This window comes from Lactuca virosa, chromosome 1, assembly GCF_052849685.1.
Source record: "Lactuca virosa cultivar CGN04683 chromosome 1, Lactuca_virosa_CGN04683_v6, whole genome shotgun sequence".
Taxonomy (NCBI): domain Eukaryota; kingdom Viridiplantae; phylum Streptophyta; class Magnoliopsida; order Asterales; family Asteraceae; genus Lactuca; species Lactuca virosa.
In genome coordinates this window covers 83019225-83037068 of record NC_136426.1, presented here as the reverse complement: position 1 = coordinate 83037068, position 17844 = coordinate 83019225, and the positions used below count along the sequence as shown (strand labels likewise).

Sequence of the window (17844 nt, the reverse complement as noted above, 5' to 3'; positions counted from 1 at the left end):
CAATGTCAATTCATCTTCTGTCTAAATTACACCTAGTAGGCACTTTATTCAACTACAATCTCCAAATAAAAATATTAGCTTTAGAAAGGACGAAACAATTCTATCTAGAAGGTTGGGTAGAGGTATCCAAAGTCAAAGCATCAATTAAAGCTCGCGCTGAAGCCACAATAAAACCCAAAAAAACATCAATCAACCAAATCAAAGAATCTTGTTTCTCCACCAGATTCACATGAGAAATAGAATCCCTCAGAGCATTGTACTGGAGAAACTCCTCACCTCCTCTAGGAGGCCTTTGAATAACCGAGAACCAGTAAGACAACCTAAGCCTGTCGGAAACCAAGCAAGAATTGTCCAAATCAAGCACTCAACCCTTAGGAATTGAGCTTTTAAAGGGAGAACACCACACCATATGTCCTCCCAAAAAACGAGTAGAAGACCCATTGCCAACCTGCTTTTTGCACGAAGATAAAAGATTGATACCTTTTTAGGCAAGCATTCTGGAAACATTAATAATAACCCTCCATGGAGAAGAAGTAGAAGCAATGGAACTCTGCTTATCAATACCCCCATCAATCCCATGAATATTTTTAATGACTGCAACCCACAAATCATTAGGATTCTAATATTCTACTTGAATTGTTATATTTGTTAAAATATTCTAATATTCTATTAGAATTTTTTGAATATTTATAATTTAATATTTTAGTAGAATATTCTAACATTCTGAAAATTTGATTTGAATATTATAGTATAATATTCTATTACAATATTTCACGTATATTTTGAAAAAAACAATAATTTATTTATTTATTTTTATTTTTATTTTGGATAAAATAAATGATGAAAATAATATTTCGAAAAAAAATTCGAAATTTTTTATTTATTTTGCATTTTAAAAATATATATTTTTGATCTCCATGAATGACGATGGTCTCACATGAACCTAACTAAATAACTAACTAACTAACTAACTAACTAACTATATATATATATATATATATATATATATATATATATATATATATATATATATATATATATATATAGGGTTAGGTTCATGTAATACAGTCTAATTTTGTGAGACCGTGAGACAGTTTTTTCTACTGAAATATTCTAATATTCTAGTGTTCCTAAAAGTTAAATATGTGTAATATTTTAATATTTTAAAACAAAAATTTAACATATTTTACATTGAAATGTTCTAAAACATATAACGTTAGAATATATTGTATATTTTATTTTTACGAACAATAGAATATTATAATATTTAACTAAAAAAATTTGGTCTCATTGTCTCACAAAATTATGTTAGTCTCAAATAAACTCTTCTCTCTCTCTCTCTCTCTCTCTCTATATATATATATATATATATATATATATATATATATATATATATATATATATATATATATATATATATAATATTTAAGTCGATCCAAATGAAGATATATTTTGATGTTATTGACATAGACATTCTCTTAAAAATATTTTATTTGACATTATTGTTATTATTTTTTGTAATCGATAAATCTATGTTATTAGTATTTTAGGTTGAACATTTAATTTTATAATAATTATTTTCAAAAAATCTTATAATAGTCTTTTTAGGTAAGATAGGGATCATACGCTCAACAAAAATAAACAGTAGGGATCATCCGAGTTAAAAAAAAAGACAAAACTGCAAATTTGGTCCTTGTGGTTTGAAAAAATCTTTGGATGGGGTCCAAAAAGTTTTCAGCTTGCACAGAAGGTCCAAAATAAAGGTTTTTTTTTTGGTTTTTAGTTCATTCCGTCTTAGTGCGTTTATTTGGAGCCGTTAGGGCTATCACGTGCCCTCCATGTGAGGGCATTTTGGTCATTTTGCTTCCCAGCCTCCGTTGCCGCCACTTCAATTAATAAGATTGCAGACTGTACTTCACTCCTTCGTCTTCTCTCACACCTCGTTTATCAATCAAGACACAAAAACCCTAACCATTGTATGAGAATCGATTTTCGTCAATGCTTTTGAAAGTGTGGGGACTCATAAATCTTGGAGAAAATGTTAACGTTCAAGAAGTTTATGGTAAGATACTCTGTATTTGATGATCAAGTTTCAAACTTTGAAAAACTCTAACAATCGTCTCTTTCTGTTTTGAAGATGGTTACCCCAACATATTGTCTATTGAACTTCATCGCGGAGGGAGTTTCAAAAAGATTCCAAATATTAGGTATATTAATGGGCAAGTTAGGTACTTTGATGTTGTCGACATTGATGAATTTTCTGTGTATGAACTAGACTTGATGATGAGAAAATTAGGGTATGATGGTACTGAAATCATGTATTACCATTTTCGTTTGCCTAATAAAGGATTTGACTTTAGACTACGAGCATTAGGTAATGATGATGATGTGCGTAATCTCTCACAATATGTTACCCATAACAAAGTGATTAAAGTGTACACAGAGCATGGTCAAATGAACTTGCTTACATATTTTATGTCCCCAAATGGTCCAAGAAGGGTTATAATAGAAGACATGGACAATCAGGATCCTCGTAGACCCTCATCACCTGTAGTTGCTCATAAAGTGGTAACTCCAATCCAAATTGATGTTGATGATGGTGACTTAGGGTTAACATTAACCTTATACAAGTCAGCAACACCTGAATTTAGTAGGTCTAAAGGTTGGAAACATAGTAAAGGGGGATCGTCTTGTAGTAGAAAACTTAACTTGGATTGGGAAGGTGGTGAAAAAACAATGGCAAGTGGTGAAGTTGATAAAGGTAAGGGTGTTGAGCCAATGCATCCTGAATTTGTTGTAGTTGATGCAGAAAAAGAGTTAAACAAAGAGATTGATGTGAATGAAGAAATTGACATGAACAAATCCAATGGTGATGGTGTGGAAGGATTTATAAATGAGGGGTATAGAGTTGTCATGGATAATGATCCTCAAGGAGTCAATGAATTTTCAACTAACATCAACATAGATGATGAGTTAATGACAAACTTTCAACCTTTTGAATGGTTTGAAGACCAAGATAGCATCCCATTTAATAGGTTTGAAGGCCAAGATAGTATTCCTTTCAGTGATGAGTGGAGACAAGAGGATCCCGATGACATTAAGTTTGAGAATCAAAACAGTAAAGATGAGGATAGTGACTTTATGATTGATGAGGACAACCTAATTGAAGATGTTGAAGTTGACATGGAGGATTTCAATCTAAATATTGATACAGAAGCAGAGTTCACTGGATGTCAAAGTTTGGGTGGTCAAAGACATGAAGAGAGTGATCAATAAGAGGATGTGGAGGTAATTGATAATGACCAGTGGGATTCACTTAGTGATGATTCAAGGGACAACAGGAAAAGAAGGGAAATGATCAAAGAGTTGGGGAAACAAACATTGTGTTCTGCTGGTGAGGTGCACAAGGTAGCTTTTCATATTGGGCAGAAATATAAAGCCAAGAAAGAATTTAAGGATAAAGTCAACCTGCACGCTTTAGAGACAAGGAGGAATATCTCATTCACAAAAAATGACAAGAGTAGATTAACAGATGTTTGTGATGGAACTATAGTTGTAAATGCAAGTGGGGTAGGTGGACCTACCTCTAGGAAAAAGGTAAAGGGTAAAGATGTAATCTCTGATAAAGTTAAATGCACTTGGAAACTTCATGCATCTAGGTTAAGTGTACATGACTATTGGTTTACTAATACATACAACCAGAGACACATTTGCCTCCAAACACGAAAAATCAGATCTTGTACAACAACATTTCTTGCCAAACAAATTATGGATCAGACTGAAGCTAATCCTGGCCTGCCTGTTCATGCCCTACAAGAGCAACTGCAAAAGACATATGGGGTTAATATTTCAGAAGAGAAATCATTTAGGGCAAAAGCAGCGGCCACCAAAAATGTTGCAGGAGATTACGTAAAGCAATATACAATGTTGAGAGACTATGTACTAGAGCTGCAAAAGACAAACGAAGGTACAACTCTAAAGATTGATGTGGTTTCTTAACCTGTGGTTTCATCCCCAACCAGGCAGTTCAAAAGGATATACGTGTGTTTAGGGCCTTTAAAGAAAGGATTTAAGGCAGGGCTGAGAGAATTTTTAGGGTTAGATGGAGCCTTCATGAAGGGACCTTTCCCAGGTCAAATACTAAGTGCAGTTGGTGTTGATTCCAACAATGGAACCTACCAATTGGCATATGTTGTTGAGAGTGAAAACACTTCAAGTTGGAAATGGTTTCTTTAGTGTCTTGGAGAAGATCTTGACTTGTATTCAAATTCCAAATTCACCTTTATCAGTGATAGACATAAGGTATTATATTTACATATAATATTGCATATTAGGTTTCATTACAGACTAATGCTAATTACTTGTTTTGTTTTGGTGAAAACAGGGTCTTCTACCAGCCATAGAACAATTGTTTCCTAATGCAGAACACAGGTTATGTATTAGACACATATACCAGAACATGAGGAAGTTATTTAAGACTACGGAGTATAAGGAGTATTTTTGGAGGTGTGCTACAGCCACCACCATACCAGAGTTCGAAGCTATAATGGTAGAGATAAGGAATTATGACATCGAAGCATATCAGTGGCTCTTGAAAATCCCTCCCCATCATTGGGCTAGAAGTCATTTTTCAGGTATTTTATCAATTTATTGTCTTACTTTTCGTTATAGTATAGATATACACTAACTGTTATTCTGTTAATGAACTACTAGGAAGGGCAATTTCAGACATGTTATTAAATAACCTCTGTGAAGTGTTCAATAGTAAACTTGTGAAAGGGAGAGACAAACCCATTATCAGCTGTTTGGAGTTTATCAGAGAGTACCTTATGCAGAGATTCTGCAATGTGATGAAGGTGTTAAACAAGTTTCAAGGTCCACTAACTCCAGCTGGTACTAGGATTTTGGAAGCAAACACAACACTTGCTATAAAGTATCATGCACGATAGAATGAAGGGAAAAAGTATCAGGTTAAAGGTCCATGGAATGATCAACATGTGGTGGACATGGGGAAAAAGGAGTGTGCTTGCAGAAAGTGGGAGCTTACTGGAATTCCATGCAAGCATGCAATTGCAACCCCAAATTAAATGGCAGACAACGCTGAAAAGATGGGAGAACTATACACCTATGTGCATAAGGTGTATTGGCTTGATACATGGAAAGAGATGTACTCCTTAAAGGTGGAGCCTATCAAAGGTAGAGCCATGTGGCCTAAAAGTGACTGCCCAACAACACTTTTCCCTCCACCACACAATAAAGTTATAGGCATGCCAAAGAAGAAAAGGAGGATTACAACAGAGGAAAGGATTGAAATTCAGCAATGTAAGAGCCAAGCAAACAGTCAAAGTCAGAATGATAACGAAACTCAAAAGCTGAGCAGGAAGTTTTCGATTGTGACATGTAGTAAGTGTAAGCACAAAGGGCACAATGCCAGGACCTTCAAGGGCCAAGATAGGAATTGATGTTTAAGTACTTTGGTTGTTTATGTTAGTTAAGACTAGCTAATGCACTTTATTTTATTTGGTAATGATTGTATACTTTAATGCCCTTTTTTGGTACTTTAATGCCCTTTTGGTAATGTACTTTGATGCCTTTCATAGAACAATGTAATCAACATGTTTTGGTAATGTACTTTAATGCCCTTTTTTTGGTAATGATTGTGTTTTGGCATTAATCTGTTATGGTATGTAACTCAATATATGCATGTAACCTTTTCTGGTGCCCTTTTGGTAATGTACTTTGTTATTGCTTTATTTTCTCTTGTAAAAGCATGTAACATGTTATTGCAATGCACTCAATATATGCATGTAAAACCATTACAATTGCATATTCAAGTGAAGACAAAAACCATTACAATTGCATATTCATGTCAAGATAAAACCTTTACAATTTCATATTCATATTAAGATCAAACATTACACTTCCATTTTTCATAAAAGCATTACATATCCAATGATCCAAAAGACAATACTTACAACATATATAAACCACCATTAAACCTTCTAGCACCAAAAGACAACATTTTCAGGTGGTTATTACCAACAAAAAAGCCCTAACCTCTAATTCCTAATTCCAAAACAACACAAACAACAAAAACAAGATCCACGAGGCAAGCAAGTACATCTTCAGCTGAACCGCTTCAACCTCATACCTATTCATTGTTCTCAACAGTCCCGGTATGATAAACAGTTGATCTTTGACACATAGGGGGATCGACCCACCCCAAAAATCAACATTTGGATCCATACATGAATACATTAAAGTAGAAGAGTTATTGCATAACTACAGAAATTTCATAACCGAATATGAGTTTGCTTACCATTTTAGGGCATGCATAGAAACGACGACCACGGTTTTGTGAGGTCCATGAGGTTTACACAACAACAACATTCCCACAGAAGCAGAGAACCATTTTTGAAGCTCGGAACAGTAGAAGTAGATGAGAGACGAAGAAGAAGACCTTTTGTTGCTGCTTCTCTGTAAATCAAAACGAAGAAGATTAAGGGGATTGCATATGAGTATGTATATAAAGGAGAAATATGATATTATTTAAAATAAGGAAGCAAAATGACCAAAATGCCCTCACATGGAGGGCACGTGATGGCCCTAACGGCTCCAAACAAACGGATTAAGACGGAATGGACTAAAAACCCAGAAAAACCTTGATTTTGGACCTTCTGTGCAAGCTGGAAACTTTTTGGACTCCATCCAAATATTTTTGCAAACCACAAGGACCAAATTTTCAGATTTGTCTTAAAAAAATAAGTTAGGGACCAAACACATAAATTTCCCCAAACCACAAGGACCATTCGTGTAATTTACTCTTACTTTTTGTTTTGTTTATATTTGGGAAACTATTTTTTTGTACACATCTAGGTAACGAACTTATTTAAAGTGTTTACATATGATCATTATGACCGGATGTAACCTGCTACATCAGATCATAATGATCATATGTGAACACTTCCAAGTTCGTTACATAGATGTGTACAAAAAAAATAGTTATTCAGATGTAAACAAACCGAAAAGTTAATTACCTTAATAATTCATATTCCCTTATATTAATTTTATGTCAGATATTTTTTTTTATCATTTTACATGTATAATCAGAATTATGTTTTTATACCAGCTAAACTACTTCAAATATTCTATTTAAAACTCTATTTTAACATCACAATTTAATAAACATTTTTTCAAAACAAAAAAATTAAGTTATTCCAGCAAAACAATCCCAATACATCTCTTAAGACCCTTTAAATTATAAAACAAATAAATTATAACATCAAGCAATTAACATAACTAATTCTATCATACCTTTGATTTCATAAAAATCTCAATATTTATGTCATACAATTCATTCAAAGTACTAAAAATCAAGTTGCACAAAACATTTTCAATATAAATTGTGAGATATTAATATGTTTATAAAAAATTGACGGAGTCGAAACTATTTAATGGGTGGTTGTGCAAAATGATTTTGAATAAATGGTGGTAATACTAATGAGGAGAACTCATATGTTGCCAAAACTGGCAAAATGATTCCGAGTAAATATGGTACTGCCAATTGTCTTTTTATCATTTATTTACCATACGTAAAAATAAACAAGTAAATAAATTGTATACGTTAGAATCTAATGTGATGGATGAATTTCCATATGTGTTATGGAAGGTAGTGTAATCAATCAACTTTTTTTTTTTCAATTTTAAATATTTAATATCTATATAATTATTTTCTTTATTATTAGTTTTATTTTTATTATATATATATATATATATATATATATATATATATATATATATATATATATATATATATATATATATATATATATATATATATATATATATATCGGTAAAATGTGAAATACTAATATAATTCAATACATATTGATTGAATGCAAACGGGCAACAAGTTGCGCCGCTAGCCCTTTCTGGATGGCAAAACCAATTCTTTTGAAAACAATATTTGTGGATCTAGGAGATATGACATTAAAATACGTGACCCGTTGGACTCTATTGAGGAGCTTCACCGCCTCTGTGAGAATACCAAATGTATCGAATGCAAAAGGTACAAACATATGTTGATTTTCTATACATGCATTCTCGTGCTTTACCACTTTGCACGCGACGACTTTCAAAGCGGCATGCCCAGCTGTGAAACCCCCGTTCCCTAAACCAACGAGAGGAGAGACCCTAGTAAGATCCACACACGCATGCTTCCCTCCTATCCATCCAAAGACCAAAATGTCAGCCGGTCTAAGTGTGTACCATCCATCCTGCGGGTCCGTCAAAAAGTTCACTGGCGCTTCTTTCATCACAGAAATACCAGCACGCCGACAAGCATCAAAGAGAACATCCCGAACCACATCATGTCTGTACTTGAAACCAGGGAGCTCTCTACAAAGAACTGCGTGTTCCCCAAAGGTATCCAAACATGCCTTGCGGCAAACTGGGCATATCTCGTCAATTGGGAATATGGGAATCATTAGGCGATAACGAAGGATAGTTCGGTACTCCACAGGAGACATATGCTGGCCAAGACCATCAATATGGATAGTTAGCAGAAAATCCTGAGCATGAGGTGCCCGCAGACACTCAAAGACAGCTTTCTGTCTGACAGTCATGTCGAAGTCGACTTCCATATCTTGGATGATTTTGCTAAAAAGGGCACACGCCAAAGCTTTTTGGGATTTAGGGGGGGGGGCGATGTCCTTATTAGTGAAACCGCTACAGTTAAATCCCGGAATCGTATCGCGAAGACGAGTCATAGCACATAGGTAATCCGAGTCCATACCACATACGCCACTGTCATGTAAGATGTGGTCTTGTAATGCCCAATATTGGGCCCTCGAGGCTACAAATGTGTAGGAGGAAACCTCGTATGCCGAGTACAAACCCAAACCATCGAAACGAATAGGTAAGGAAGCCAGGCGCCACTGAATGTATCCAAAGAAGGGGCCTCCACATACCACCATATCCTCGATAGACCTGCGCAATCCTTTGTCAAAGAACAAAGCTGCCTCTTCTATGTGTACCGGCTGGCATGCTCTTAAACCGAAGAAATGTTTTGCAATGCCCATACATGATCGAAGCAAAAGGAGCTCACTCTGCGGGTCACATAGCTGTGGAAGAAGGCCCATCAAATCAACATCATTGACTGCTCTCTTCATGGCCAGCCCGCTAATAAACTCTGCGTCTTTGCTAACAGCCCCCCAAGGAGCTTCACCCCCAAAGAAGGTCTCCCTATATCCGTTGGGAATAAATCGACACGAAGCTTCCTACCATCACAGGAGGGCCAAAAAATCTTCGTTTTCTTGATGTTCAACTCAAGACCTGCAACCGAATAATGTTCAACACTCTAGCCACCTCCTTTGAATCCCCAATGACAGTCCCATCATCTAGATACCAAGCATGGAGAAGGAGCTTACAATTGTCTCTAATCTTGTGCACAAGCGGGTGTAAAACGAGGGCAAAAAGAAGAGGGCCCAAGGGGTCACCTTGCTTCACCCCAGTGACAGACCATATATGTTGGTCTCCGATATAAAGTCTCGCTGCTTGCCCGTACAAGAAATTCACCCACAAAGAAATGGAAGGGCATATCTTCTTAACCTCGTGGAGCAATGTTGATCGATCCACCAGGTTAAAGGCATTCGAGAAATCCACAGTCAACATTATAAGAGACCCATCAGCATGTTTTTTACTTAACACCCTATTGGCACTGTGTAACACAGCCTCGGAACCACCTGATACACCAACCCCGAACTGAAAGTCATTGAGGTACTTGTCCATTTCTTTACCCACACCTTTCATGGCAACCTTGGAAACTAGACGTCTCCATATAGTGCATACTGCAATCAGACGAATCCCGTTGTCAGGTTTAAGTAGAGGCGTGAAAGGAGCGGACGCAACAAACTCTGCCAAAATGGTTGGACATCTTCCCGCTAACCATAAATTAACCACTGAAGTGATAACACATATGAGATCTGTGGCAATAGCAGACACTTCTCAACAAAGGGGATCTAGTAAGTGTTGAGCCCTCAAGCCATCTCTCCCGCAAGAAGTTCCTTTAGGGAAGGATTTGATGCAACTAAATACACAGTCAAAGTATGCTACAAGGGGAGGTTCAGAAATTATGGGGCTCGGCATGGATGGGGGTGGCCTGAAAGGGTGCTTGTCCTCCAAAGCTTTAATAGTATCACCATTATATGGTGCAACACCCGATGAACATAACACTTTCACTGTTGCGGTAAAATGACCATCTGCAACCTTACGGAGACACTGTATGATGTTGGTGTTACTTGATGTAGACTCCTTCTGAAGGATGCCTCCACCCTGTCTCATAGCTCCACCCTCGGGATTGTCTAACATATTTTGAACTAACTTCGTGATACCACCCTCTTTCCCCCCATGTATCCAAGGACTTCAGGATGGAGCTTTTCTGTAAGGATTTTCTATTCCCAGACCTACATTCTTGTCTATTTTTGGGTCTAAACACCTGCATTGTGCAACGAGGAAGAAGTAACAAACACATCCATGCCTCAACCGAACCAGGTCGGACAATCACCCTGTAAAGAGCAGTCTTCAAAACCTGAGAGAAAGCAATGCGACAACTATAGGGGATACTCTTGACAGTAGTGATAGGCTCTTTAAAAACACGATCAAGGAGCGCAACATCAAAAACCAAACCTCCAAGAGCATTTGTCCAAGAGCATATATATATATATATATATATATATATATATATATATATATATATATATATAATTTATTTTTGCGTTAGCTAGTAACATCAAAACTAAATGACTTTTGTATTTTTTTATAATTGTTTTTCATATATATTTTAGTTGTAATATTATAATAATCAATTAATAATATAATATACTTGGATTTCTAAAATCTAAAAAAAATGTTTTTTTATTTTACTTTTTTTTTAATCATTTGAAAAAGAAATTTAGTAATATTCATTAAATATTGAATCGATCTCAACTTTGTTTAAGTTCAAACCCATTTCATCCCTTCTCATGTTGCGTGCTTTGATTCAACATGTTAGTGTTGTTATTATAATTCATTAACCACTAGTTCGACTAACAACGTATTTTTAATTAAATTGATATTCGATGGTGAAAAAAAAATCGGATACCAAAAATGTCAATTAATATAAATCCATATATCGATTAATACATAAGGATATCTCTATACCCAAAAATTATAAATTCCGCATATTAAAGAATTGATTTATTCGAAAAAATAAGAAAGAGAAAACTTAGAAATAAAATTAAAACGAAAGTCGGAAAAAATTATTGGAAAGAAAACAAAAAAAATCAGAAAAAATAAATAATAAAAAATAAAAGTAAAAATAAAATTGGAAAAATATTTGATTTAATTAAAAAAAATTATTAGTAATTTACAAAAAGAAAATTAAAAAGGATAATTGATAGCTGAATTGTAAATTGGGTTTTTTTTAAAAGAAACCCTCTTGTGGAAGTGAAGGGTAGAATGAATCGAGAAATGGATATAAGATGTGAAAAAGATGTACTTCCTACTTTCCCTAAATAACAACATTACATATTAAATTATATATCATTTTTTTAATAAAATGAATTAATTAGCTTCTTTAAAATTGTGACGTGTCATAGTCAAATTAAACTCCAATCATGTGATAGTTTTAGTTGGTTTCATTTTTTTATGTAGTCTGTACTCGATACTAGGATTGTCCAGAAGTATCGTATAGTGGATTGGACCTTATTTTGGAAATATTGATGACCTCCATTATGTGGTGTAATTTAGGCTCGGTGGTTTAAGAAAGTATATAGAATTAGGGTCGGATGATTACTTATAAATTAAGTCAATATTATAAGGATAAATATTTGTTGTAGGATTGAAAATATAAAAAGTTAAGATTAAATTTTATTTATTGTTAAAATATTGAGATATGATACAATGTTTTTGTAATTATGTACAAGATTTTGGTATTTTTCGGCAAAGATTATGTATTTTTTTTTAAATGTTGAACATAATATAATTTAAAATGAAATGATTCAAAATATTTATGATTCAAAAAAAATATTATGATTCAATATATTTATTATCCTTAAATTATTATGATCTAAAAATATTTTGATTCAAATGTTTTTTGATAATTAATTATTTTTTATGATTTAAAATTAAATGAGTCGAAATATATAATTATCTAAAATTTGTTTTTTGAACAAAAACTTTATATAATTGAATATATTATTGATCCAAAACCATATGATTCAAAAATGATATGATCCAAAATACTATAATTCAAAATAATTTAATTTAAAATTTTATAATCGAAAAGTAATATGATTCAAAAATAGTATAAATGGAAAATATTATGAAGTCTGATATTTTTATTATTTAAAACTTTTATAAATTTTAAACATTAAAACTCGAACCAATATTTAGTTTTAAAAACATAAAAAATAAAAATAATAAAAACAAAAGTAAAAAAAAACACTAGTAACTTCAAATATGTAGTAAATACATTAAAATAATACAAATTTTTTTAAATAAAAAAAACAAAAAATATAGAAATAAATAAATAAATAAAATAAAAAACTTGAAAACCGAGTACATATATGTTAAAAAATGGAAACTAAAAAAAATAAAAAACGAAAATAAATAATAAAACCCACTTAAATGACGTTCGTCGCACGTGATTATATCATCGAGTCCGTATTAATTACCATGGACGTGTGTCGAATGCGAACGCGTCACATCCAAGTATTGAGTTTAACGTTTGTGTCATTGCCAAAGTGGGTGGTGGAGAATTGTCATCGCAGCCCTCACCATTTTTTGAGTCATCACCGGATCCACAACCTATATATATATATATATATATATATATATATATATATATATATATATATATATAGAGAGAGAGAGAGAGAGAGAGAGAGCTAGGTTCAAATGTTTTTAGCAACTATTGTGTGTCTAAATGCGCCAATGAGAATTCAAGAAATAATAAATAATTAAATAAATCATTAAAGGGTATTTTGGACCTTTTGTACTTTTAATTAAGGAAATCATTTAATTAAAATCATTCAATTAAGGAAATAAAGTGAATATATTTGACCTAGTTATGTGTGTGGCCGAACACGTTCATCATCGGCATCAACACCATCACCATCACCGCTGCCCTTTTCACTCCAAAAACCCACTGCGATCAAGACTCCTCAACAGGTCTGAAACCCAAATCGGTTCCATTAAATCCGATCAAGACTCGTCAACAGGTCTGAAACCCAAATCGGCAAGACCATGCCTTTAAGAATATTCAAATCGAAGTCGTTATATATGGAATTCCTGAAGTTAATCTGCCCTAGTTCTCCTTATGTAAGAATATTCAAAACGAAGTCGCTATATATCGAATCAACTTGAAGAGGTCGTGATTCGTCAAAGTATTTTCTTTTTTGTTGTTATCGATTGAAATCTCAAGGTTAGTATTTATCTCTAGTGTATTCTTTCTTGTATTGTAGTTGTCTCCTAATTTTAAATATTGATTGCTGCTGTACGCAGTATTTGGTAATTATGTGCTTTTCGTTGATTAGAGTTCAATAAGCAGCTTATCTAGCTTTTGCTTTTCTAGATTATAATGCAAGAATGAGTTATTTTTCATTTGTATTTCCGATTTTTTTAACTGTAAACCTAGTTTCAAATTTTGTGATTTTAGTGATCGTTTTATCTAAACCTAATAAAAAAGAATACTGTATTCTCAAGAATTTTGGAGTAACCCTTTCTTTGTCCATCAATCGACAAACCTGGAACCTGTGCACAGACTTCTTCCAACCCAGTTAGTGAGTTAGAGCAAAAAGCCCATTTATGTGAGAGTGTATAAGTCTGGATGCACAACGTACAACTCTGTCTGAACAGTGAGTGCACGATTATTTGGATGAAATTGACAAGTTCACAGATTGGTTCTATAGGAGTAATATCTATCGTTTGCAGATCTATTTACACTTTTTTGACGTTTCTACCCCTAGCTTTGTCTTGCATCAATGGAGTGTTTTCTTGTTTAGTTTCTCTTGTGTTTCTAGATTTTTTAGCTTGAATTCTACTTCTCTGTTGTATGGTTTATGCTTAGGGTATGATTTTTACCGTAGTCAATGTCCAATTTGTCATCAAATTAACTGATTATAATTCATGAATTGCATTTTTTTTATTCTACAACCTTAGCTTACTAGATTGACTTTTAAGCAGAATTTTTTTGCTGCTACAATCTATATAATTGTCTTTAATCAATTTATTTGTTTTAACTTTTGTTTTTCTTGTTATTTGTAGTTGTAGTTTTCTAGATGGTTGTTCATGTATTTCATCTAATAAGGTTTTAATGTACAACATCAACATGACTAGAGATATGAAGCAAACCTTATGGCATGCTTACTATATGATCCATATCTTAAGGTATTAATGATGATTTTATCCATTCATGTTGTTGTTATCATGAATTTTTGTTTATATATATTGATTTGTAACTTACAGATAACCATTGAAGAGCACATGCAAAGAAAGTATGGACAATATTCTTTAATAATCGAATTTTTAGAATATTATTTGATGAAACGGGTTAAATTCTGACATTCTGTCAGAATTTGCATGAAAATCCTTAAGCTGGGGATTTTTTTAAGTGAATTCTGTAATGTATTCTGTTAGAATTCTGACATTCTGTTAGAATATTATTTGATGAAAAGGGTTAAATTCTGACTATAATTTAAGTGTATTCTGTAATGTATTCTGTTAGAATTTATTTATATATATTCATTTTGTTAGAATGTCTTTTGAGAATGTTTGTTAACAACAAATATATTTGTTTAATTGGTAATACTAACGAGTAATATGTCTTATTCTTTCAGAATTGCATGGAGAAGGAATTCAATATTGATCATAAAAGAGAAATATTTGGAATCGAGTTCAACAACAAGTATATATGTGAAGATAAAGTGGATTATATGGATCACTGAAGAAGATCAAGTGTATTTGTTCAATAATTGTATATTCAAGAATGCTATTTTTTAAGAATTTTATTCATATTTGATGATATTCTATTAGAATATGTATAAATATATGTATGAATTTGTATTTTATTTCGGATGTGTATTAAAAATAAAATCGTAGACCCAACTTGGATGTATATGAATAATAATCTAGAGTTCTTAAATCAACTTAATTATCAAAAATATATGCATTGAAAATATATTCTGTAAGAATAAAATCGAAAATATATTTACTAGTTTATGGTTGGCAGTCTGTCATTCTGACAGAATAAATCGGATTTTTAAATTTGAATTAATTTAAAATATTCAGATTTTTAAAAATTAAACAATTAATTATCCCTAAAAATCCGAAAATTTTCTTTTTAAATAAAGGTTAATTAACTAAAATGCCATTATGCTGAAATTTGTGTGATTATATGGTACATGGTATCCTATTCTACTATCATAGACCCTCAGATCATGACCTTTGATTATATTCCATCCAATGGTCCAGATCTGTGCATTCTGGCACACAATAATTACTAGAAACAAAATAACCTAACCCTATATATATATATATATATATATATATATATATATATATATATATATATATATATATATATATATATATATATATATATAAGTTTAATTGAAAAAATAATAAAGGTTGAGAATACGATAATCATTCTCAGCTAATCATTTATTTTTGCCGCTAAAACCCTCCATCATACTGACAGAATAAGGAAAGGAATGCACATGTGTTTTTCAAAGTTGTAATATGTTTCCTTAAACTATACAAATCATTACCTTAATATATGCAAACAACTTTTTTTTCAAAGTTGTAATATTTTTTTCAAAAATCAATTTTAACTATATCAAAATTCATAATTTATTATTCTCTATAAATAGACATCCTTACTGATATATAGTTTTAATAATTTTTTTATAGTTATTCATAAGTGATATATAGTTATTCATAATTTATTTTAGCTATCGTTATTCATAAGTGAATAAAAATGAATCATATTTTTATTACAATACATTCGTTATTAACTTATGAATAAAACATATACATAATTTTTTTTATAGTTTAAGTATTATTTATGTATAAATATGTGACATCCTCATTTTCACGGCCAGAAAAGACCGATTTTGTTTATGCTTTGTTTAAAAATCAGAGTAACATTTTAAATAAAAGTGTTGCGGAATTTGTTCCCAAAATAAAATATGATAAAGATTTATCAAAGAATTTCCGTAGAAATGTATTTCATTAAAAACCTCGGGATGTCATGTTCGATACAGATCGAAAGCATAAACAGTACAATATATGCCTTACTACATTTATTTATATCTACAGGCCTATATTCGTAATCTCTCATCCCAAACATCATATCTATGCTCGTGCACCACTACCTGTAATACAAGAAACTGAGTGGGTCAGACTTGGGAGCCTGGTGAGCACATAAGGTTTTCAACCCACAATAAATAAGTTTATTAATTTAATCAACCAACAATAACCCGATTACCCGTTCCCGTTATCCTCACTTTACGTCCCTAAACACCTATCATAAGGGACCTAGCCTAAGGATCATCATCGGGATGGACACTACTGCTAATGGGTTCCTCAGTCGTAAAGGCAACCATGAGGGGGATGGAGTACACCGGTGAACACATCGTTCACAAACATCTACAGGTTGCGAGCCTGTTAGCGTTCCACTGGACTGTCTAGAAGAGTCCGTGGTCGTCATCCATACTCCGCTAGATGACAGAATCAAGAACAACAACATCGAGACCTCTCATCATTTTATCCCACATCGTCTATTACATCTACCCATTTTTTACCCCAACATTTTGTAGATATAAAATACATATACAGTTTAAATCATTTAAAACATGTATAAAAATCTTTCATCAGCATAGACAGCAAGTATTCAGATAATATGCACACATAGCACGTAATTTATATTAAATACTTCATATCTATGTGTAAGATGAAAGTGACTATGCACTCACCTGTTAGGGTGGTGACTCGGTACTCGGACAACGCTTCGTTATCTCAAAACAATTTTTCCCTTGACAAAACCTAGTATCAATACCACTAGGGTTAGTCTAACGTTAACCGTGACTAAATACTAGTCTAGCTATTATTACTATTATATAAGCGTTAAACAATACTTATATAACCCATAATAATAGCCCAAGTACTTATTTTAAGGTCCTAATAATGTTACTATAATTAAATAAAAGCTATATTAAAAATAGCGTAGGCGTAGCTCACTTACAACGGGTTTTATAGAAAACCGGACTTCGCTTGGAGCAGCGTTTTCGAACCGAAAGACCATTTTTCTCGGGACTCCGGGAGCCTCGGGGCTTCCTTCGGGTGCTAGGGGTTCACCTAGGCTTTAGGGGGGGGGGGGTTAAAAACCCTAGAGAGAGAAAGTAGTGAGAGAAGGAATGAAGAAATGAGTGAGAAATCCGAAACATTTCGCATGGTATTTATAGGGCCGGACTTCGGACCGTACGCTGGGCGTACAACTCAACTACGCTGGGCGTAGTTCGGATAAGGGTGCCAGCTTCGCACCAGCTGGCTCGCACATCGGATGGATAAGAATCGGAGTACGCGGGGCGTACTCGGCCTCAGACGCGGGGGGTAATTATGAGGCTACGTGGCGTGATCTGAAGCGAGGCCTGATCAGCGATGGATGGTCCAGATGTTGCCACGTCATCACAGTTTCGCAAATTCAAGTGAAATCTTTAAAAATTCATAACTCTCGCGTACGAGCTCCTTTTTGACGTTCTTTATATCCATGCGTAGGCGGGAACGTACTCTACAACTTTTGTTTAG

At 33.3% G+C, this 17844-nt stretch overlaps 1 protein-coding gene across 1 annotated transcript; it reads right to left on the bottom strand.

The window, feature by feature from the left end:
* Positions 1–5850: 5850 nt before the first annotated feature.
* Positions 5851–9789, bottom strand: LOC145116156 (uncharacterized). Its single transcript, XM_079052503.1, has 5 exons — positions 9334–9789; positions 8989–9278; positions 7315–7366; positions 6320–6477; positions 5851–5881 (listed from the first exon to the last, which is right to left on the bottom strand). Exons 1-5 carry the CDS (start codon positions 9787–9789, stop codon positions 5851–5853), a joined length of 987 nt encoding a protein of 328 aa, XP_078908629.1.
* Between the last annotated feature and the right edge of the window lie 8055 nt (positions 9790–17844).